This window comes from Aquarana catesbeiana, linkage group LG13, assembly GCF_042186555.1.
Source record: "Aquarana catesbeiana isolate 2022-GZ linkage group LG13, ASM4218655v1, whole genome shotgun sequence".
Classification (NCBI taxonomy): Eukaryota; Metazoa; Chordata; class Amphibia; order Anura; family Ranidae; genus Aquarana; species Aquarana catesbeiana.
This window is the reverse complement of record NC_133336.1, coordinates 215,939,156-215,963,185: the sequence shown is the minus strand read 5'-3', so window position 1 is coordinate 215,963,185 and position 24,030 is coordinate 215,939,156. Positions and strand designations below refer to the sequence as shown.

The 24,030-nt window shown below is 49.2% G+C and overlaps 2 protein-coding genes across 2 annotated transcripts; both read left to right on the top strand.

The window, feature by feature from the left end:
- Positions 1-265: 265 nt before the first annotated feature.
- Positions 266-21,390, top strand: PBXIP1 (PBX homeobox interacting protein 1; the record flags this gene model as incomplete). The annotated part of the gene is given in 10 exon segments (XM_073608672.1): positions 266-338; positions 1,793-1,848; positions 2,137-2,278; positions 2,410-2,502; positions 5,153-5,365; positions 5,597-5,617; positions 5,975-6,048; positions 7,870-7,995; positions 11,183-12,615; positions 13,921-21,390. Coding segments are annotated over 10 exon segments (4,743 nt in total), but the record flags the coding sequence as incomplete, so codon positions are not given.
- LOC141116667 (uncharacterized) lies at positions 16,485-21,390 on the top strand. Its single transcript, XM_073609059.1, has 3 exons — positions 16,485-16,565; positions 18,095-18,772; positions 18,887-21,390. The coding sequence occupies exons 1-3, from the start codon at positions 16,485-16,487 to the stop codon at positions 19,238-19,240; spliced, it is 1,113 nt and encodes a 370-aa protein (XP_073465160.1). The 3' UTR covers positions 19,241-21,390.
- Positions 21,391-24,030: the final 2,640 nt, after the last annotated feature.

The following is a 24,030-nucleotide window of genomic DNA, read 5'->3' as shown; positions in this document are numbered from 1 at the left end:
AGGGCTGGATGGACAGAAATACCATTGCTGGGTGTGTAGGATCCTGACCTCGGGATTTGTTGTCCCAGATGATCACATGACTTCATATTCACCTTAATCGGGACTCTGCTGTAAATGGTGGGAGGGGCTTCATCCATCTATAGGGTGAGGACCGGAGGGGGGCGGGGTTTATGACCTATGCCGGAGAATTCAGGTTCCTGAAGTCATTTGGTTTTTAATGGCGGAGATGATTGACGTTTGTTCTGATTCTGACCTTCACTCTCAGGGCCTCCCGGTGGAGACGGTGGGGTACGAGCATGGCGAACCGCTGCCCAGCCATGAAGAGGTTAAACCTGCAGGTAAGAGATCCGATCAGGTGATTGGCTAATCCTCTGGCTTCTCTGACAGGTTACTGGGAGTGCTGAGGTTACTGGAGAGACTGGGGGCACTGGGGTTACCGGGGGCGCTGGGTTTACTGGAGACACTGGGGGCACTGGGGTTACCGGAGGCACTGGGGTTACCGGGGATACTGGGGTACTGGAGACACTGGGGTTACCGGAGGCACTGGGGTTACCGGGGATACTGGGGTACTGGAGACACTGGGGTTGCTGGAGACACTGGGATTACTGGAGACACTGAGGTTACTGGGGTTACAGGAGACACTGGCGTTACTGAGGCACTGGAGGTACTGGGGACCCTGGGGTTACTGGGGGCACTAGAGACTCTGCGGGCACTGGGGTTATAGGAGACACTGGGGTTACTGAGGCACTGGAGGTACTGGGGTTACTGGAAACATTGGGGTTACTGGAGATACGAGATACTGGGGTTACTGGAGACACTGGGGACATTGGGGCGCTGGTGACACTGGGGTTACTGGAGACATTGGGGCACTGGGGACACTGAGGTTACTGAGGCACTGGAGACACTGGAGGCACTGGGGTTACTGGAGACATTGGGTTTACTGGGGTTACTGGAGACATTGGGGTTACTGGAGACACTGGGGATACTGGGGTTACTGGAGACACAAGACACTGGGTTACTGGAGACACTAGGGGTTACTGGGGGCACTGGAGACACTGGGGTTACTGGGGGCACTGGAGACTCTGCGGGCACTGGGGTTACTGAGGCACTGGAGACACTGGGGTTACTGGAGACATTGGGGTTAACGGGGATACTGGGGTTACTGGAGACACTGGGGTTACTGGGGCACTGGAGACACTGAGGACATTGGGGCACTGGGGTTACTGGAGACACTGGTGTTACTGGGGACATTGGGCCCCTGGAGACACTGGGGTTGCTGGGTCACTGGATACACTGGCGATACTGGAGACACTGGGGTTACTGGGGCACTGGTGTTACTGGGGGCATTGGGCCCCTGGAGACACTGGGGTTACTGGGGACATTGGGGCACTGGGGTTACTGGGGACATTGGGCCCCTGGAGACACTGGGGATACTGGAGACACTGGGGTTACTGGGGACATTGGGGCACTGGGGTTACTGGGGATACTGGAGACACTGGGGTTACTGGGGACACTGGCGGCACTGGAGACCCTCTAATCCTAACCTTCCATTCACATCCGCCATTGATATTAGTTCATACAATAAGCCGTTGTAATTTGGATCCTGACCTCATGGGGCGCTATTGTGGAGAAATGTCTGTCACTGTGATAGAGAGCTCTGGCCGGATGGAGAAGTGACATGTGGGCGGAGTAAAGGCCCCATAGATCGGATATTTCGGAGTTACTCTTTAATCTCTGCCCCCCCCCCCCCACCTCAGTCCGGAGTGTCACCCGGCTCTCTGTCTGATTTCAGGTCCAGAACCGACTGCCGTTCCCGAGAGAGAGGAGACGAGAGTGCAGGAGGTGAAGGTAAGAGGTGGGAATGTAATAAGCAGAACCTCGGGGGCGGGGTCAGTGATGCGTTCTGATTCTATTATCTGGAACGAATTGTTAATTATGACTTTGCCATGTTTACGTATTTGCTGTTCCATATTTCACGTCTATATCTGTATATGGATCGGTAGATTCTCATGGCGCGGCTGGCGGCCCTAATAAATTATCCAATGGCGGGATTGTAGAGGAATTGTAGAGCGCAGTCACCAAGCAGTGGGGTATCGGCCCTTTAAATATTCAAGCATTTTTTTTTGTCCTCCTCAGGGGGCGGAGTCTTCTGCTCAGGAGCCTGAGTCTCCTCCCACCACCACCGAGATCCCGCCCCACCAGGAAAAGTTGGAGATCCCCCCAGAGGAGGAGGAGCCGCAGAGACTGGGGGAGGAGTCAGGACTGCGCAGAAGATTGGGTGAGTGCCAATGCCATCCTGCGGAGGGGGCGTGTCATAAACACGATGTCATCACCTCTCCCGCCGGCACTTTGTACCACACCCGGCTCCGTATAACCTCCCCTCCCCCTCTCTGTCTTCTTGTCTTGAAGCGCGTTACATTGAGAAGTTAGTGCAGTTCCTCCCCGATTCCCTACCGCTGGGCGGACTCAGGAGCTGGGGGCGGCGCTCTGCTAGCGGAACAGGTGCTGCATGTGACGCATGGTGTGTGCTGCATGAAATACATAATAGAACCCCTCATAATGGGCACAGCGGGTGTACAGACCCGGGAACTCAGCACAGGGATGGTGAGAACCCCTCATAATGGGCACAGCGGGTGTACAGACCCAGGAACTCAGCACAGGGATGGTGAGAACCCCTCATAATGGGCACAGCGGGTGTACAGACCCGGGAACTCAGCACAGGGATGGTGAGAACCCCTCATAATGGGCACAGCGGGTGTACAGACCCGGGAACTCAGCACAGGGATGGTGAGAACCCCTCATAATGGGCACAGCGGGTGTACAGACCCGGGAACTCAGCACAGGGATGGTGGGAACCCCTCATAATGGGCACAGCGGGTGTACAGACCCGGGAACTCAGCACAGGGATGGTGAGAACCCCTCATAATGGGCACAGCGGGTGTACAGACCCGGGAACTCAGCACAGGGATGGTGGGAACCCCTCATAATGGGCACAGCGGGTGTACAGACCCGGGAACTCAGCACAGGGATGGTGGGAACCCCTCATAATGGGCACAGCGGGTGTACAGACCCGGGAACTCAGCACAGGGATGGTGAGAACCCCTCATAATGGGCACAGCGGGTGTACAGACCCGGGAACTCAGCACAGGGATGGTGGGAACCCCTCATAATGGGCACAGCGGGTGTACAGACCCGGGAACTCAGCACAGGGATGGTGAGAACCCCTCATAATGGGCACAGCGGGTGTACAGACCCGGAAACTCAGCACAGGGATGGTGAGAACCCCTCATAATGGGTACAGCGGGTGTACAGACCCGGGAACTCAGCACAGGGATGGTGGGAACCTCTCATAATGGGCACAGCGGGTGTACAGACCTGGGAACTCAGCACAGGGATGGTGAGAACCCCTCATAATGGGCACAGCGGGTGTACAGACCCGGGAACTCAGCACAGGGATGGTGGGAACCCCTCATAATGGGCACAGCGGGTGTACAGACCCGGGAACTCAGCACAGGGATGGTGGGAACCTCTCATAATGGGCACAGCGGGTGTACAGACCTGAGAACTCAGCACAGGGATGGTGAGAACCCCTCATAATGGGCACAGCGGGTGTACAGACCCGGGAACTCAGCACAGGGATGGTGGGAACCCCTCATAATGGGCACAGCGGGTGTACAGACCCGGGAACTCAGCACAGGGATGGTGAGAACCCCTCATAATGGGCACAGCGGGTGTACAGACCCGGGAACTCAGCACAGGGATGGTGAGAACCCCTCATAATGGGCACAGCGGGTGTACAGACCCGGGAACTCAGCACAGGGATGGTGGGAACCTCTCATAATGGGCACAGCGGGTGTACAGACCTGGGAACTCAGCACAGGGATGGTGAGAACCCCTCATAATGGGCACAGCGGGTGTACAGACCCGGGAACTCAGCACAGGGATGGTGGGAACCTCTCATAATGGGCACAGCGGGTGTACAGACCTGGGAACTCAGCACAGGGATGGTGAGAACCCCTCATAATGGGCACAGCGGGTGTACAGACCCGGGAACTCAGCACAGGGATGGTGGGAACCCCTCATAATGGGCACAGCGGGTGTACAGACCCGGGAACTCAGCACAGGGATGGTGAGAACCCCTCATAATGGGCACAGCGGGCGTACAGACCCGGGAACTCAGCACAGGGATGGTGAGAACCCCTCATAATGGGCACAGCGGGTGTACAGACCCAGGAACTCAGCACAGGGATGGTGGGAACCCCTCATAATGGGCACAGCGGGTGTACAGACCCGGGAACTCAGCACAGGGATGGTGAGAACCCCTCATAATGGGCACAGCGGGTGTACAGACCCGGGAACTCAGCACAGGGATGGTGAGAACCCCTCATAATGGGCACAGCGGGTGTACAGACCTGGGAACTCAGCACAGGGATGGTGGGAACCCCTCATAATGGGCACAGCGGGTGTACAGACCCGGGAACTCAGCACAGGGATGGTGGGAACCCCTCATAATGGGCACAGCGGGTGTACAGACCCGGGAACTCAGCACAGGGATGGTGGGAACCCCCTCATAATGGGCACAGCGGGTGTACAGACCCGGGAACTCAGCACAGGGATGGTGAGAACCCCTCATAATGGGCACAGCGGGTGTACAGACCCAGGAACTCAGCACAGGGATGGTGGGAACCCCTCATAATGGGCACAGCGGGTGTACAGACCCGGGAACTCAGCACAGGGATGGTGAGAACCCCTCATAATGGGCACAGCGGGTGTACAGACCCGGGAACTCAGCACAGGGATGGTGAGAACCCCTCATAATGGGCACAGCGGGTGTACAGACCCGGGAACTCAGCACAGGGATGGTGAGAACCTCTCATAATGAGCACAGCGGGTGTACAGACCCGGGAACTCAGCACAGGGATGGTGAGAACCCCTCATATCTTGGGTCCCTGATGGGGTCGTAGACCAAAATAAATACCTAACAAAAATTGTAAGTCTGTCCCAAAACTACAGGGTGACCCTTTTTGTGATGTTCTGTGGGGTTGTCCCCGGGGTATTGGATGCTCCTCTCACCCTGTGACTGGCAATCATGTGTTAGTACCGCCCCTGAGGTTCCCCTCTCACCTCTTCCCCTGTTGCTGTCGCTCTGTAGGAGGAGATCTGGAGGAAGTGAGTTGCTCCAGCAGTGAGGACGATGTGGAGGGTCTCCGGAAACGCGCTGCGAGAGGAGCTCCACCCACCAGCATAGGACCCGCCCCCAGAGAGGCCGTGCAAGAGGAAGCGGACGCCGGGCTCACACTCACCCTCAATAAATGTATTATTGCCGCCGTGGCTTTGGTGGCCCTCGCTGTCCTGATCTTCACAGGTGAGGAGGGAGCGGGGCGCCCCCTGCTAGCTGCACCATGTACTGTATGCCATTCCCACAGCTATATATACACCACCCCTCCCCCATGAGTGATGTATACCTCCCCTCCCCAACCAGTCATATATACTGTCCCCTCCCCCAATATATAGCGGGTTGGTGATCTCCTTTATCTTGTATAGATGGATGTGTTGTGTCTCTGCAGTCATTAATATCTTCCTTCTCCCCCGACAGGTGGCCTGGGAGGAGATGAAGGTAGGTCATCGTGTTCCTCCATCATTCTCTCCTTCCTTCGACCCACCACCTCCGAGGACGTCACTGACCGGCTCTGCCCAGCCCCCGACCTGAACTCTCCTGAACTCTGCAGAGCGGGATCCGGGCGTGTGCGCCACGGGCCTCCAATCCCTGCATGGGGGGGGGGGGGGGGGGCCTGTCAGGCTATGGAAGGTATTGAAGACCCGGGCCTGGTCCAGGTGTCACTCTGCTGAATTCTGAGATTTGGGGACGGAGGCTTCTGGGGGCGGGTGGGGAGTCGTTTGGTGAAGTTCCCCGGATTCTGGTAACTATACATGGATGGCGCTGTCCTCACTGTACGTCCGTTGTCTTGTGTAGATCTCCCTCACACTGTCGTCCCGCGCAGCGCAAGAGGAGGAGACGAGCCGCCACACACCATCGCCGACATCCAGGTACGTGTGCCGCCCCCGGCTCAGTCCCATTGTGGAATATTTTGTGGGTTCAGAATTCTTTGGTGCACTGTGATCCACTTTGGATCCCATACTTCTGGATCTTGTACCCCCAGACCTTGTGACCCCCCCCCCCCCCCCCCCATATTTTTTTACCTCCAGATCTTGTCCCCCCAGATCCTGTAACTCTAGTCCTTGTACCTCCAGATCCTGTCCCCCCAGACCCTGTAACTTTAGTCCTTGTACCTCCAGACCCTGTACCCCTAGACCTTCCCCCCAGGAACCTTTACCTCCAGATCCTGGTCCTTCCAGACCCTGGCCCCCAGACCTTGTACCGCCAGACCCTATCCTCCCAGGAACCTTTACTTCCAGACCTTGTACCTCCAGACCCTGGTCCTTCCATACCCTGGCCACAAGACCTTGAACCTCCAGACCCTGTCCCCCCAGATCCTGTACCTTCAGATCCTGGTCTTTCCAGATTCTGTACCTCCAGACCCTGCCCCCCCCCCCCATATCCTGTACCTCCAGACCTTGGTCCTTCCAGATTCTGTACCTGCAGATCCTGTACCTCCAGACCCTGTCCCCCAAGATCCTATACCTCCAGACCTTGCACCTCCAAATCATTGTCCTTCCAGACCCTAGCCCCCAGACCCTGTACCTCCGTTTTCTGCACCTCCAGATCCTGTACTCCCAGATCCTGGTACTTCCAAAACCTGTTCCTCCGTTTCCAGTACCTCCAAGATCCTGTACCTCCAAACCCTGCACCTCCAGATCCTTTACCTCTCAGTCCATGTACCTCCAAAACTCTACACCACCACTCCCTGTACCTCCAGATCCTGTATCTCCAAACCCTGCACCTCCACGTTCTGTATCTCCAGATCTTGTATCTCCAACCCCTGTACCTCCCAGATCCTGTATCTCCAAACCCTGCACCTTCACGTTCTGTATCTCCAGATCTTGTATCTCCAACCCCTGTACCTCCAGATCCTGTATCTCCAAACCCTATATCTCCATATCCTGTACTTCCCAGTCCATGTACCTCCAGACCCTATACCTCCAAAGCCTGTGCCTACAGATACTGTACCTCCACGTTCTGTACCTCCAGATCCTATACCTCTAGATTCTGTACCTCTCAGTCCATGCGCCTCCAGACCCTTTACCTCCAGATCCTGTACCTCTATACCCTGTACCTCCAGATCCTGCTCCCATAGAGCTTCCCCCACACCAGTACAGTCCTGACACTTCCAGAATCATGTTTAGTCCTTGATTCAGGTTTGGAGGATAATTAGTTCTGATCAATAAAGTCATTCTGTACTGGAGCTCCGTATTGAAACCTCCATTTGTCATGTGTTGATCTCCCGAATATCATTGTCCTTCCTTTTAATACACATTGTAGTCAGTAAAGCTGCAATGCCAGTGCTGGGATCTGTGGTGCTCATCTCACCTTGGACCCTTCCTTCCTCTGTGGCTCCACACCTGAAATATGTACCAGAGCTGCACTCCACACAGAGGTACCAGGGCCTGCGGTTTGGATCTTTATACCCGCACACACATATACCAGGGACAATTTAGACCATAGCAGCTTGTGTCTGGAAACTGCAACAACATGCAAACTCCATGCAAATCGTGTCCTGATGGGGATTTGAATGGAGGACCCCAGTGCCTCAGGGCAGAAGTGCTAATCACTAAGCCACCGTGCCGCTCTCATCAACATCATAATGACATTTTTAAATAAAGCTTTTCCGTTTTCATCACATACCTTATTCTAGACCCAGCGATGTCATATTTGTGTCACACGTTGTCCTTTTCTTTTTTTCCTTCCAGGAGTGGCTTCATCAGCATGCCGACCAGTTCACCGGGGATCCGGACAGCCTCCAGGTTATGAATGACCTTCTGGATAAGGTGGCCAAGGAAAACCAAGAGATTCGGCACATTCAGGCCAAACTTCAGGTACTTCCAGCTTTCTATTGGAGGCCCCCAAAGTAGCGGTGTGAACGTGGTTGGCTCATGGCAATGAATGGAGTCCTGGTGTTATAATTTGGTTTGGTTCATGGGTTGTAAATATATGTCCTTTGGGAGTATCATGTCCTTTCTTTAGTAGTGCTACACAATTTTCTTTGAAGACAAATCTATCAGCAGGGAATACAAACTCCCAATTTTAAACCCTGTACCCCTGGATCCTGTGTCTCCATATCCTGTACCCCCAAAACCCTGTACCTCCAGACCCCATTCCTCCAGATCCTGTACCTCCAAACACTGCACCTACAGATCCTGTACCTCCAAACTCTGCAGCTCCAGGTCCTGTATCACCATATCCTGTGCCTCTGGATCCTGTACCTCCAGACACTGTATACCTGGATCCTGTGCCCCTAAACCCTGTACCTCCCAGACTCTGCATCTCCAGATCCTGTGCCTCTGGATCCTGTACCTCCAGACACTGTATACATGGATCCTGTGCCCCTAAACCCTGTACCTCCCAGACTCTGCATCTCCAGATCCTGTGCCTCTGGATCCTGTACCTCCAGACACTGTATACCTGTATCCTGTGCCCCTAAACCCTGTACCTCCCAGACTCTACATCTCCAGATCCTGTGCCTCTGGATCCTGTACCTCCAGACCTTGTACCTCCAGATCATGTACGTCCAAACCCTGCACCTCCAGACCTTGTACCAACAGACCTCATACCTCGAGGTCCTGTACCTCCAGACCCTGTACCCCTGGATCCTGTGCCTCCATATCCTGTACCTCAAAACCCTGTACCTCCAGATCCTGTACCGCCAAACACTGCACCTACAGACCCTGTACCTACAAACACCACACCTCCAGGTCCTGTATCTCCGTATCCTGTGCCACTGGATCCTGTACCTCCAGACACTGTACCCCTGCATCCTGTACCTTCAAAACCCTGTACCACCAAACCCCATTCCTCCAGATCCTGCACCTCCAAACATTGCACCTACAGATCCTGTACCTCCAAACACCGCACCTCCAGGTCCTGTATCTCCGTATCCTGTGCCACTGGATCCTGTACCTCCAGACACTGTACCCCTGCATCCTGTGCCTCTAAACCCTGTACCTCCAGATCCTGTACCCCTGGATACTGTGCCTCCGTATCCTGTACCTTCAAAACCCTGTACCACCAAACCCCATTCCTCCAGATCCTGCACCTCCAAACATTGCACCTACAGATCCTGTACCTCCAAACACCGCACCTCAAGGTCCTGTATCTCCATCTCCTGTGCCTGTGGATCCTGTACCATCAGACCCTGTAACTCCAGACAATGTACACCTGGATCCTGTACCTCCGAACCCTGTACCTCCCAGACCCTGCATCTCCAGATCCTGTACCTCCAGATCCTATACATCCAAACCCTGCACCTCCAGACCTTGTACCAACAGACCCCATACCTCCGGTTTCTGTACCTCCAGACCCTGTACCCCTGGATCCTGTGCCTCCATATCCTGTACCTCCAAAAGCCTGTACCTACAGACCCTGTACCTCCAAACACTGCACCTCCAGGTCCTGTATCTCCATATCCTGTGCCACTGGATCCTGTACCTCCAGACACTGTACCCCTGCATCCTGTGCCTCTAAACCCTGTACCTCCAGATCCTGTACCCCTGGATACTGTGCCTCCGTATCCTGTACCTTCAAAACCCTGTACCACCAAACCCCATTCCTCCAGATCCTGCACCTCCAAACATTGCACCTACAGATCCTGTACCTCCAAACACCGCACCTCAAGGTCCTGTATCTCCATATCCTGTGCCTGTGGATCCTGTACCTCCAGACCCTGTAACTCCAGACAATGTACACCTGGATCCTGTACCTCCGAACCCTGTACCTCCCAGACCCTGCATCTCCAGATCCTGTACCTCCAGATCCTATACATCCAAACCCTGCACCTCCAGACCTTGTACCAACAGACCCCATACCTCCGGTTTCTGTACCTCCAGACCCTGTACCCCTGGATCCTGTGCCTCCATATCCTGTACCTCCAAAAGCCTGTACCTACAGACCCTGTACCTCCAAACACTGCACCTCCAGGTCCTGTATCTCCATATCCTGTGGCACTGGATCCTGTACCTCCAGACACTGTACCTCTGGACCCTGTGCCTCTAAACCCTGTACCTCCAAACTCTGTACCTCCCAGACCCTGCACCTCCAGACCTTCTACCTCCAGATTCTGTATGTCCAAACCCTGCACCTCCAGATCTTGTACCAACAGACCCCATACCCCCGAATCCTGTACCTCCAGACCCCATACCTCCAGCTCCCGTACTTCCAAACACTGCACCTCCAGACCCTGTATTTCCAGATCCTACTCCTCCAGACCCTGCACCTCCATATGCTGTAACTCCAGATCCTGTACCTCCCAGACCCTGTAACTGCAAACACTTTACCCCTGGATCCTGTGCCTCCGTATCCTGTACCTCAAAACTCTGTACCTCCAGATCCTGTATGTCCAAACTCTGCACCTTTTAGACTTTGTACCACCAGACCCCAATTTTATTAAAGAACAAAAGATTATAGCGCACACATACAAAATGTCATTTAAATTATACAAGGCTATTTAAAGCACCTGAACATAATAGGAAAATATGCAAATATGGGGATTTGGTTACACCATATGGCCATACAGTGGTCGCTACTGCGTCAAAGTACCCCATTTTCAGTGAGTCCAGAGCACCCCATCATACTCAACCAGTACTTCTAATCAGTGTCCACCTGAGTATTTTATAGGAGGAGTCCTTTTAGTTCTCCCATAAAGAGGAGTGTATTTCTCCCATGGTTGAGAAGTTGGATCTTTCATTCTATGAATAGTGTCGGGCCCACTGATAATGGGGAACTTTGACGCAATAGTGGGCTTAAGCACTGTATGGCCATATGGTGTGACCAAATACCCATATTTGCTTGTTATGTTCAGGTGCTTTAAATAGCCTTGTAGGATTTAAATTACATTTTGTATGTGCACGTTATAATATTCTGTTCTGTTTGTATGGTCTTATAGCAGCACCATCTTTAATGTGATGCATAAGTAGAGTGTGCCCCCCAAGTCTTTGTTTGCCCAATTTTATTATGACACCAAATTATGAAAGTTCCATCAAATGGTTGACATGAATATATTTATTTCAGGCTCAGAAGGAGGAACTGGAAGCGTTGGTGCAAGGCGGAGACCAAACCACTCCGGAGTCGCAAGAGTTTAGATTGACAGAAGAAAATGTGAGGCTGAAGGATGCTCTCCTCCGAGAAGAGACTGGTCACCTCTTCGCCAAGGAGAAACTGCAGACCCTACAGGAGAAGGTGGAGACCTTGGAGGGCGAGAGTGGAGATAATGAGGTCTTGACCTCCGAGAATGCCCAGCTGAAAGCCGACCTGGAGGCCACCAAGAGCCAGATCGAGGGATTCCTGACTCAGAAGGAGACCCTGGTGGCAGAATCTCAGATGCTTCGCCAGGAGTTGGACAAACAGCGGTCGTTGGTGGTCTCCCTCAGACAGGATCTGGACGGCATGACATCCAATACCAGCGAGGCAGAGGACGAGAAAGGAATAAAAGGCAAGATCTCCGAGATGAGCAGCAGGTTGGCGATGGAGGCTCAGAGATCTGAGATATGGGAGAAGAAGTACGTTGAGCATGCACAGAAAAGGAAAGAGCTGGTCGGGGAAGAGAAGAAGCACCATGGTCGTAAAGAATGGAAAAAAGGAGATAAATGGGGGAAAGGTTCAGATTCAGCCGCCCCAGGGGAACATTTCAGGAAGCAGCATTTCAAACACGGAAAAGAACATGGAAAAAGACGGATGGAAGACGGGCAACCAGAATCCCAGCATGAAGAATGGAAGGGTAAAAAGTATGAAGATAAGCAGCACTGGCGGGAAAAGAAGCATCAGCACTGGGAGGGGGAGAAAACCGGGCCTGAAGATAAAGAGCATAATCCGCATGAGTCTGACAGCTGGAAGGACAAAGGCAAAGAGAACAGGTGGAAGGACACTCCTCACCATCCTGACAACGAGAGAAACTGGAAGGACAAACACTCTCGTCATCACCACGGAGAAGCAGAAGACAGTTTCCATCCTCGCAAGGGCCAGAGAGAATTTTCCGACGGCCACAAACATGGAGAAGACAAGAGACGGGAACACGGGGACAAAGCTCACGGTAAAAACCACAGACACCATGACCATAACAAGTTCTGGAAGAAGCTCTCAGACCACCAGTACCGGGTTCCCGAAGGATGCTCCGGCCTGGAAGACTGCGCCCGTAAAGACGGCATTGACCTTTTCAACGTAGAGCTGAAACCAGTTGAGAGGAAACGGTTCGAAGAGATCCTGCAGAACTACCTGACCAAGTCCGATCTCTCCAAACACCTCCCCGAGCTGGTACCTCTTCTAGATGGCTTCTTCGAGGGGCCCTATTTCGCCCATCAGAATATCCGCTTCAAGGACTTTGTGGATGATGTGGAAGACTTCCTGGAAGACATAGCAAGAAAGGAGACCGGGAATGATGACCTTGTGGATGATTTTGAGAGATATGTCTACACCAACTTCTTTGGAGAGGCTGCCATTAAGAAAAGGTGAGTGGCTCCTTATCGCACTTCCCTGGTTCCAATGAGCTATAGATGCATTCATACATGGATAGGATGACCAAGCTCCTTCTTTTGTCTATCCAGTTTCCTGGAATAATTTTGTCTTCAAGATTATTGAGATATCCAGAGCAATGTTGCAGTCACCCTTTATTTAGGTTGGTGGATAATTGGTCCCCAGCCAGTATGGTCATTATGTAACCACTTGATGCCAAATCATGTAAATGTACGTGATTGGCTTCAAGTGATTATACCGGGGTCATGGCTGCAGCTCTATGCCATAACCTCCAGAATTTTTATTTTTTTCAGCTGGTGATGCTTTTTTATCTAAAAGCAATCCTCGCGGCTCTCCCATGCAATCAGGTAGCTTGGTATCCAATTCAGCGGGTTATTATAGAGCTGACTGGAGGCCGGAGGGTGTCAGTGGGAGGAATAGTGCCCCATCATTAGTATCAGTGGGAGGAATAGTGCCCCATCATTGGTGTCAGTGGGAGGAATGGTGTCCCATCATTGGTGTCAGTGGGAGGAATAGTGCCCCATCATTGGTGTCAGTGGGAGGAATAGTGCCCCATCATTGGTGTCATTGAAAGGAATAGTGCCCCATCATTGGTGTCAGTGGGAGGAATAGTGCCCCATCATTGGTGTCAGTGGGAGGAATAGTGCCCCATCATTGGTGTCAGTGGGAGGAATGGTGTCCCATCATTGGTGTCAGTGGGAGGAATAGTGCCCCATCATTGGTATCAGTGGGAGGAATAGTGCCCCATCATTGGTATCAGTGGGAGGAATAGTGCCCCATCATTGGTATCAGTGGGAGGAATAGTGCCCCATCATTGGTATCAGTGGGAGGAATAGTGCCCTAAAGGCATGCAAAGGGGCACATTCAGCCCACAGGCCACAGTTTGGAGGCCAATGCTTTATTGGGTCTCATCGTACATGAAGGTTTAAAAACTTGTAGTTACCTTCTCATTCAATCATGGCCAATCTTTCAGTCTTTTGTGGGGAAAAGTGGAGGATGAGAAGTCTCAGGTGTATGCTGGCAGTCATAATCAGATCATTACTAGTCCTAGAATCTGCTATCCCTCAACCCTAGGGCTGACATCTTCCACTATGTAGCTGAATATTTCCAGCTTTGCTGTTGTAGAACCGGTCCGTGTTTGGGGAGCCGGGAATCGAGGCTTCGATCCAAGTCTAATTTATCATTCAAGTGTCATTCATGATAAGTGAAGTTCTGTTTCTGTTTGGCTGGTAGCACTTCCTCTAATAACATGTACAGGTCTCCATGATTTCCTTTTCTAGATCTGGCAAGAAAGATGGCCACCGAAAGAGCTACAAATCCGACCGCCAACACAATCCAAGAAAACCGGAGGAGACACCCGAATCCGACCTCAACCAAACCAACCCGAAATATACAAACAAGAAAGACTTCAAAGTAGATGCAGACAATCCTCACTACAAACACTACAAGGGGAAAGATAAGAAGGGTTACAGTGAAAAGTTCGAGTCTCCGAGCCACCATCATGACGACGCCAACAATGATCACGGATGGAAGAAACACAAAAAATTGGAGAAAGATGCAAAATCCTATCAGGAGGACCATCATGAGACATCGGGATGTTACTTCAACCAGACTGTAGATTTCCTTCATGAGCAGAGAGAGTGGCATTATAAGAAGCCCAAGTCCAATGAGAAGGATCACAACCACGGTTACAAATCCTTCCATGAAAACCACCATGACAGAAAGAAAGATGGTGGACATTTTAATGAGGAATACAAGGACAGGCAGGGACACCTTCACAAGAATAAGCTCAATACAGAAGACCATAAAGATCTACATGGAAAGGACCGACATGGACACAAATACAATTCATCTTTTATGGACCACGGTGAAGACATGGAACAGCCATTTCACAATCAACATAAGCAATACAGGAAGAAACAGGAGAAAGACGCCATTAATGAGTATTATCGGTCATCTCAGCCACAGTATGAAAAACATGAGCGCCGTCACCATGAACACCAGCCAAGGAAGGAAGGTGAGGGTCACCACCATGAAAACAAGCCATGGAAAAAAGATCACAGTGACCACCATGAACACAAGCCTTGGAAGCAAGGTCAGGGTGAACACCATGAACACAAGCCAAAGAAGGAAGGTGAGGGTCACCACCATGAACACAAGCCATGGAAAAAATATCATGGTGACCACCATGAACACAAGCCATGGGAAAAAAATCATGGTGACCACCATGAACACAAGTCATGGAAGCAAGGTGAGGGTCACCATCATGAACACAAGTCATTGAAGGAATGTGATGGTGACCATGGTAAACACAAGCCATTGAAGGAATGTGAGGGTGACCACCATGAACACAAGTCATGGAAGGATGGTAAGAGTCACCATCATGAATACAAATCATGGAAACAAGGTGAGGGTCACCACAATGAGCACAAGCCATGGAAGCAAGTTGAGGGTGACCACCAGGAACACAAGCCATGGAAGCGAGGTGAGAGTGACCGTCATGAACACAAGTCATTGAAGGAAGGTGATGGTGACCACCATAAACACAAGTCATGGAAGGAAGGTGATAGCAACCATAATAAACGCAAGTCGTTGAAGGAAGGTGATGGTGACCACCAAAAACACAAGTCATGGAAGGAAGGTGATAGCGACCATAATAAACACAAGTCATGGAAGGAAGGTGATGGCGACCACCATAAACACAAGTCATGGAAGGAAGGTGATGGTGACCACCATAAACACAAGTCATGGAAGGAAGGTGATAGCAACCATAATAAACGCAAGTCGTTGAAGGAAGGTGATGGTGACCACCAAAAACACAAGTCATGGAAGGAAGGTGATAGCGACCATAATAAACACAAGTCATGGAAGGAAGGTGATGGCGACCACCATAAACACAAGTCATGGAAGGAAGGTGATGGTGACCACCATAAACACAAGTCATGGAAGGAAGGTGATAGCAACCATAATAAACGCAAGTCGTTGAAGGAAGGTGATGGTGACCACCAAAAACACAAGTCATGGAAGGAAGGTGATAGCGACCATAATAAACACAAGTCATGGAAGGAAGGTGATGGCGACCACCATAAACACAAGTCATGGAAGGAAGGTGATGGCGACCACCATAAACACAAGTCATGGAAGGAAGGTGATGGCGACCACCATAAACACAAGTCATGGAAGGAAGGTGATGGCGACCACCATAAACACCAGTCATGGAAGGAAGGCGATGGCGACCACCATAAACACAAGTCATGGAAGGAAGGCGACCACCATAAACACAAGTCATGGAAGGAAGGTGATGGCGACCACCATAAACACAAGTCATGGAAGGAAGGTGATGGCGACCACCATAAACACAAGTCATGGAAGGAAGGTGATGGCGACCACCATAAACGCAAGGCATTGAAGGAAGGTGATGGTGACCACCATAAACACAAGTCATGGAAGGAAGGTGATAGCCACCATAATAAACACAAATCATGGAAGGAAGGTGATGGTGACCATCATAAACGCAAGTCATGGAAGGAAGGTGATGGGGACCATCGTGAACACAAGTCACGGAAGGATGGTGAAGGCCACCTCCTTGAACATAAGCAATGGAAGGCGCATGACCACAGGCATGATGACCACAGACAGAAACCCTACCAAGACAAGCAAGATGACCACAAGCAGAAACCCTACAAGGACAAGTTGAAAGAAAACAAACATCAATCCCACTATAACAAGTACGATGACAATGAGCATAAATCCAGATCCAACCACAAATACCATGGAAAAAATGAGAACTAATAGTTCTCATCACCGTATACAATATAACCCTTTTACAAGCACGTTCATCACCATGACCACAAGGAGCACTAAGCTTCACACTATCTTTGCAATGACAGAGACCCACCTCCCTTGTGAACCTCTTCATGGACTCGTAAACAATGTCTACTCGATGGCCGTCCAAATGGTCCACCTGTAAGCTTTGCAAGCACCTGAGATGTCCAGCAAATTCCATTAAAAAAAAAGACTCAATCCTTTCCCTGCCTTGACTTGCAAAAGAAACACCTTGAGCAACAAATTTTGGTAGAAGGTCCCTGTTACCCCAGATTAGTTTTCTATGTTATAAGTTAGGAAATGTGTGTTGTTTACAGGCCATCAGGCTGCTGGTGGTCGGTGAAGATAGAACGTTGGTTCTACCACCCTCATAGATCTGAGTTTGCACTCTCCCCCACACCTGCTCATGAATGTTTCCCTGGTTCACCGACCTCTGATTGGTGGTAGGACTGCTCTTTTGTGAAGCCCCTCCCCTTGTCTCATGAGAACCGTCTCTGGTCTTTTTTGTCGGAAAGTCCCTTGCCTTAACCACTATAGTGCCTTAACCTCCAGTCAGGAGACTTCTAAACCAGCCGATAAAAAAAATCTATGAAACTTTTTGTAACATTATTCCCAAACTCCGAATACTTGATGTTCCAAATTTTTCTAAAAAGTTCTATATTTTTTCTTAGTTTTGATAACTGTCTTTAGAGGCCACTTAGGCTGAAAGAGAAAAACCTAAGAGTGTTTGCCAGCCGTAGTCTAGATTCACACCTGTGCCTTCTCCCCCCACAATGGAAACGCATGTAGATGCACGTTGCCATGCGTTTTGATGCGTTTCCATTCATTTAATTGGAAAACGTTTCAAGCAAAAAAGGCAAGGCAGTGAATCCAGCCTTAAAGGGTAACTCCACTTTTGTTGAGAAGACAACGCTCCCCTCTGGGTGATCGATGGACATTGCAGGGATTGTAACAAACTTTGTAGCAGATTCCTTTTGTTGGGAGGGGTCTAAGGTTTGTGAATGGGAGGGTCTATGGTTTGTGAATGGGAGGAGTCTGTGGTTTGTAAATGGAAGGGTCTAGTTTCTGAATGGGAGGGGTCTGTGGTTTGTAAATGGAAGGGTCTAGTTTCTGAATGGGAGGGGTCTGTGGTTTGTAAATGGAAGGGTCTAGTTTCTGAATGGGAGGGGTCTGTGGTTTGTAAATGGAAGGGTCTAGTTTCTGAATGGGAGGAGTCTGTGGTTTGTGAATGGAACCCTCCCATTCACAAACAAGAACTAGACCCTCAGATTCACAAACCTCAGTCCCTCCCATTCAAGAACCAGACCCTCCCATTCACAAACCACAGACCCTCCTATTCACAAACCTTGGACCCCTTCCGTTCAAGAACTAGACCCTTTCATTCAAAAACCTCAGACCCTTTTATTCAAAAACTAGACCCTTCTATTGACAAACTTTAGACCCTCCCATTCATGAACCAGCCCCTCCCATTCCATTTAGGTTTCTGAATGGGAGGGGTCTGAGGTTTTTGAATGAGAGGGTCTAGTTCCTGAATGGGAGGAGTCTGAGGTATGCGTATGGGAGGGTCTGTTTCCTGAATGGGAGGAGTCTTAGGTTTGTGTATGGGAAGGTCTCTTTCCAGAATGGTAGGGATCTGAGGTTTTTGAATGGGAGGGGTCTGAGGTTTGTGAAAGGGAGGGGTCTGAGGTTTGTGAAAGGGAGGAGTCTGAGGTTTGTGAAAGGGAGGAGTCTGAGGTTTGTGTATGGGAGGGGTCTGAGGTTTGTGAATGGGAGGGGTCTGAGGTTTGTGAATGGGAGGGTCTGGTTCCTGTATGGGAGGGGTCGGAGGTTTGTGAATGGGAGGAGTCTGAGGTTTGTGAAAGGGAGGAGTCTGAGGTTTGTGAAAGGGAGGAGTCTGAGGTTTGTGTATGGGAGGGGTCTGAGGTTTGTGAATGGGAGGGGTCTGAGGTTTGTGTATGGGAGGGGTCTGAGGTTTGTGTATGGGAGGAGTCTGAGGTTTGTGAATGGGAGGGGTCTGAGGTTTGTGAATGGGAGGGTCTGGTTCCTGTATGGGAGGGGTCGGAGGTTTGTGAATGGGAGGAGTCTGAGGTTTGTGAATGGGAGGGGTCTGAGGTTTGTGAATGGGAGGGGTCTGAGGTTTGTGAATGGGAGGAGTCTGAGGTTTGTGAATGGGAGGAGTCTGGGGTTTGTGTATGGGAGGAGTGTGAATGGGAGGGGTCTGAGGTTTGTGAATGGGAGGGTCTGGTTCCTGTATGGGAGGGGTCTGAGGTTTGTGTATGGGAGGAGTGTGTATGGGAGGGGTCTGAGGTTTTTGAATGAGAGGGTCTAGTTCCTGAATGGGAGGAGTCTGAGGTATGCGTATGGGAGGGTCTGTTTCCTGAATGGGAGGGGTCTGAGGTTTTTGAATGGGAGGGGTCTGAGGTTTGTGAATGGGAGGAGTCTGAGGTTTGTGAATGGGAGGGGTCTGAGGTTTGTGAATGGGAGGGTCTGGTTCCTGTATGGGAGGGGTCTGAGGTTTGTGTATGGGAGGAGTGTGTATGGGAGGAGTCTGAGGTTTGTGTATGGGAGGAGTGTGAATGGGAGGGGTCTGAGGTTTGTGAATGGGAGGGGTCTGAGGTTTGTGAATGGGAGGAGTCTGAAGTTTGTGAATGGGTGGGGTCTGAGGTTTGTGTATGGGAGGAGTCTGAGGTTTGTGTATGGGAGGAGTCTGATTTTTGTTTATGGGAGGGGTCTGAGGTTTGTGAATGGGAGGAGTCTGAGGTTTTGTGCATGTAGTCTCAGTGTTGAAAAGTTGCAGGGTCTGCATCCCTTTAGAAGTATTTAACCCTTGAGGGGTAGCTCACCGAAAGACTGAAATTCCTTTTGCAGGGGATACCTAAAATGTGACTTCTGGGAAAATCAGTGAGCCAATCCAGAAGCAGGAAATGACATTTCTGGGGGGGCGTTCCCTAACACTCCCGGTTGAGGACAGATGAAAAGTGGAGTTCCCCTTTAAGTAGCGGCACTCCTAGACTCTCGGATAGTACACTCCTGTGGCCCCTCCCCCGATTTTCGGAGTCGGTTGGGGTCGCCTTGTCTTGCGGTCTCCTTCGCAGCTCTCGGCGTGCGTCTTTCACCCCCCGATATCGCTAACAATCTAACTTCTAGGAAAACGCATAGAAAATGTCTCTTTATTTCCTCTTAGAGGGGTTTGTTTGTAAACGTTTTCACACTTTGGAATCCAGCGAGAGCGACGTGTGAATGTTGTGTGAATGCCTCAGCCCCGCCCCCCCAAGTTCACACCGGTGCGATCTGATAGTTCAGAATCGCATGACAAGTCGCAGCCAATTCCCGGCAATGGAACCTCCAATTGATGCAACTCAAGTCACAGCAACTTAGAAAACGTTTCCCACATTACTTCCTGTGCGACTTCATTGCGGATTGCTTGTGACTTCATTTAACAAAAGTCAATGCAAGTCGCGATGAAGTCGCCCCAAAAGTCACGCAGGAACCTTTATTTTCTAAGTCGCTGCGACTTGAGTTGCACAGATTAGAGGGGTTCCATTGCCATTAATGAGGTGCGACTTCTTATGCGACTTTGAACTCACAAGTCGCGGCAGTGCGAACCGGCACTTAACGCTGTCCCCGCCCGTGCAGACGTGACGAAACGCGCCTGCTCGACAACCAGATCATTTTAGTGAGTTGCCCTATGCGCAAGAAACGCGTAAAAAAAAAAAGCGACCCCCTGACCCTTTTGCGGAATTGCGTGCTGCGGCACCAATGCGCTTAGGCCCGTGCAAAAACACGCGCGTTAGCAGCCCCGCAGGGGGTTTTCATGAAGAATTTAATGGCACCGCCGTGCTTCTGTTAAAGGGCAACGCGTTTCTGTGGGTGTCGTGGACCCCAAAATGAATGGGCCACCCCATGTGCAAGGTGCAGGAAATGCGCCCGCGTTTTGTCGCAACTTGCACAGTGTGTACGGAGTCTTGGGCTGCGTTTATGAGAACGCGCGCAAAAATCACGCTCCTAAAATGCACAGAAACGTGCCGCTCTTCTGGTGGCATTGATTCTTTAACACCTGCCAACGCATGCCGCAAAAGTGCGCGGTGCGGCGCCATTTCTCAGAAGGGTCAGCGGCTTCTTTTTGAACGCTTTTAGGGGCAGCCTATTGAAATGATCGGGCCGCGCGGCGCGTAGAACCGCACGTGCGCTCCAGCGGTGCGACTGCAGCCTAGCGGGTGGAATTGCTGCGATTTCGCCCATGATTTCAAACTGCTGCGAAACGAGGGACAAATTTGCGATGCCATTACTTCTAATGGGCACCCCAATCTCGCCGCGATTGTAGTGCGGTAAATCGCGCTGCGGTCGTGGCGAATCGCGGAGCCCCCCAAAAGAAGCTCATGTTCCTTTTTGAGCAACAAGCATAGCGCGTTGTGACTGCGACGCGATTTGCTGCGTGAAAATTGCGGCAAAATCACGGTGCGATTTGGGGTGCCTCTAAGAAGTGATGTCATCGCGAACGCGCCCTGCGTTTTGCAGCGATTCCGCCCGCGATCCGGTCTGAATGGAGCCTTTGAGTTCTTATTTCTGTATGGAAGCCTCACTGCCAATGGAGGCTCCGCCCTGATTTGAATGTATGAGGAGGAGGCGGTCCCCTTCGGCCTGGGGGGGGTCGGCGGCGCAGTGGGCGGGGCTCCGGATCGTCTTGGATAGGCTCCGATTCTTCGTGTGCGATGTTTTTTTTGAATGTTTTTGTGACACTTTTTTTGCAGCTAATCACTTGACGTGTTTTTTTTTTTGTAGCTTTGCACGCCGCGCCCGCCGCCCGGAGTACACCAGACGTTCGGGGGGCGGTTGGGCGCGTGCTGTTTGCCGTTTAATTTAATCCCAACAGCCGTTGGACTAATGCACTTTGACAAATAAAGATTGTAAAATATATATATTTATATTCTGGCGTCTTTATTGAGTTATGGGCGGAGATTGTCATTTTTAAAGGGACAGTCCACCTTTTGCATACAAATGAAGAAGTGCGCTCGCAGGCTCCTCCCCCACCCTTCCGCTCCTGATGGCGGTATGGAGAGATCATTATAGGACTGGAGAAGGTATCAATGGACTGCATGTGCCGTGACGTCAATCTGTTTGCCGGGGACAGATGGGACTTGTAGTCTTTCTATTTTATAGATCTGTAATTGGATGATGTGGGGGGGGGGGCGGAGCTATGACCAACACAGAAAGCTGCAGGCAGACACACCCCACGATTTCGATAAGTGTTGGGGGGGGGGGGAAGTGTGATTGGAGAATATGACCCAAAGGTGGACTGTGCCTTTAAATGAACTGGTTCGGAGTGGGGGAGGGTTAGGTATTTATTTCTCTCTATTGGTCCTGGTGCCTGGTTGTCACTGAAGACAGGAAGTGATGGGAAATCCAACATCGTGCCGTGTCACCGGAGTGTAGACCTGTGCAGAACGAAAAAAAAATTGTTTTGTTATTTACATTAATTTTTTTAACCCGTTTAATTTGTTTTCGGAATTTCGTTTAGTTTTATACGATTCGAATCGATTCGGATTTCCGGAATTCAAGTCGATTCGAATCGTTTTCCAATTTCCGAAGAGAATAAAATAGAATAGAAAAAGAAATGGAATAGAAAAAAAATAGAATAGAAAATAATAACAGAAAATAAAAAAATAGAGTAAAATAGAATAGAACCATCTTCGGAAATTCGAATAGAATAGAAAATAATTAAAAAAAACAACAGAATATAAATTTGAAGTTAAATAGAATTTAAATAGAATAGAAAAAACAAATAGAAAAAGAACAGAATTTAAAAAAAAAAACAATAGAATAGTATAGAAAGGATAGAACCATTTCCCAAAATTCAAATAGAATCAATTCGTTTTAAATAGAATAGAAAAAAATAGATTAGAATAGAAAACAGAATAGAACCATCTTCTTATTCTAATCTATTATTTTCTATTCTATTCAAAACTAATTGATTCTATTTGAATTTTGGGAAATGGTTCTATCCTTTCTATACTATTCTATTGTTTTTTTTTTTAATTCTATTCTTTTTCTATTTGTTTATTCTATTTAAATTCTATTTAACTTCAAATTTCTATCCTATTGTTTTTTAAATTATATTTTTTTCTATTCTATTTTGTTGTGTTTTTTTTTTTTTTATTCTATTTTATTTGTTTATTTTTTTCTATTCTATTTTATCCTATTCTATTCAAATTTATTTTATTCGAAATTCTAATTTCAGGAGATGGTTTTGTTCTTTGTATTCTATTTTGTTGTTTTTTTCTATACTATTTTTTTTATTTTCTATTCTAACCTATTCTTTTCTATTCGATTCAAACTGATTCTGTTCGAATTTTGGGAAATGATTAAATTCTTTCTATTCAATTCTATTGTTTTTCTAATTCTTTTCTATTCTAATAGTCTATTCTATTCTATTTTGTTTTAAATTCTATTCTGTTTTATTCTTTTCCTTTCTTATATATTATTATTATACAGGATTTATAAAACGCCAACCGTTTACGCAGCGCTTTACAATATAAAAGGGAGACAATACAGTTAAAGGACAATAAAATACAAGAGGATTAAGAGGGCCCTGCTCAGAAGAGCTTACAATCTAACAGGGTTATTATTTATTCTAGTTGAAATTCGAATTTCAAAAGATGGTTATATTTTTTATTTTATTCAATTATTTTTTTTATTCTATTCTATTCTATTTTTGTATTTTGTCCTATTTTACTCCATTATATTACATTCTTTTATTTTCTTTTTATTTTTTTTTTATTTTTTTCTCTTCTATTCTCTTTGGAAATTCGAAAACTATTTGTATCGGTTCGAATTCCATCCAAATTAATATTTTTTTTTATTATTTTGGATTAGTTGAAATTCGGTACTATTGTAATTCAGAAATTCGAATACATCCGATGTTCCGAAAAAACGGAAATTAGTCCGAAATTTATTTTGGAACTGAATGAACCGCACATGTCTAGTGAGGTGTCACGGAACGTCCCACGCTCCGCTTGAGTGCTTCCGTCAGTATACCGCTTCCTAAGTTCTGGAACACGAGTCCAATGGATCTGGCTATAGGAACCCCCAAGAACCAGACAACACCAGTCTTGGAGTACATCAGGACTAACTCTTTATTTGAGATCTCACACACATTTATACAGCAGGGATGACTCAAAGCTAACCTAATTAACATGAGCTAATTTACTAAAAAAATGTACCCAGACCAGATGACAGACTTGTGGGCACCGAGCTTCACACAGTAATATAAACACAATAGCTGGAGCTAATTACAATTAACAATACAAACAACAATCTCCCCCCCTCCTCAGCCTAGTCATCAGCAGTTCGTCTCCTAGCCAGTCCTGGAGGACAATGTGGTCAGCTCACTCAATTAACAGGTTGAGTTCAGAATCAAACAAACCAATAATAGTCTCTACATACATCCTGGGAGATATTGTGGACAAATATTACTGTCCCATTTTAAGTAGTCCAAGATATATTTTCTCACTCACCCTGTGCCAGGATAGCACAGGGTGACTTAGACATAAGAGGTGTATGGGGAG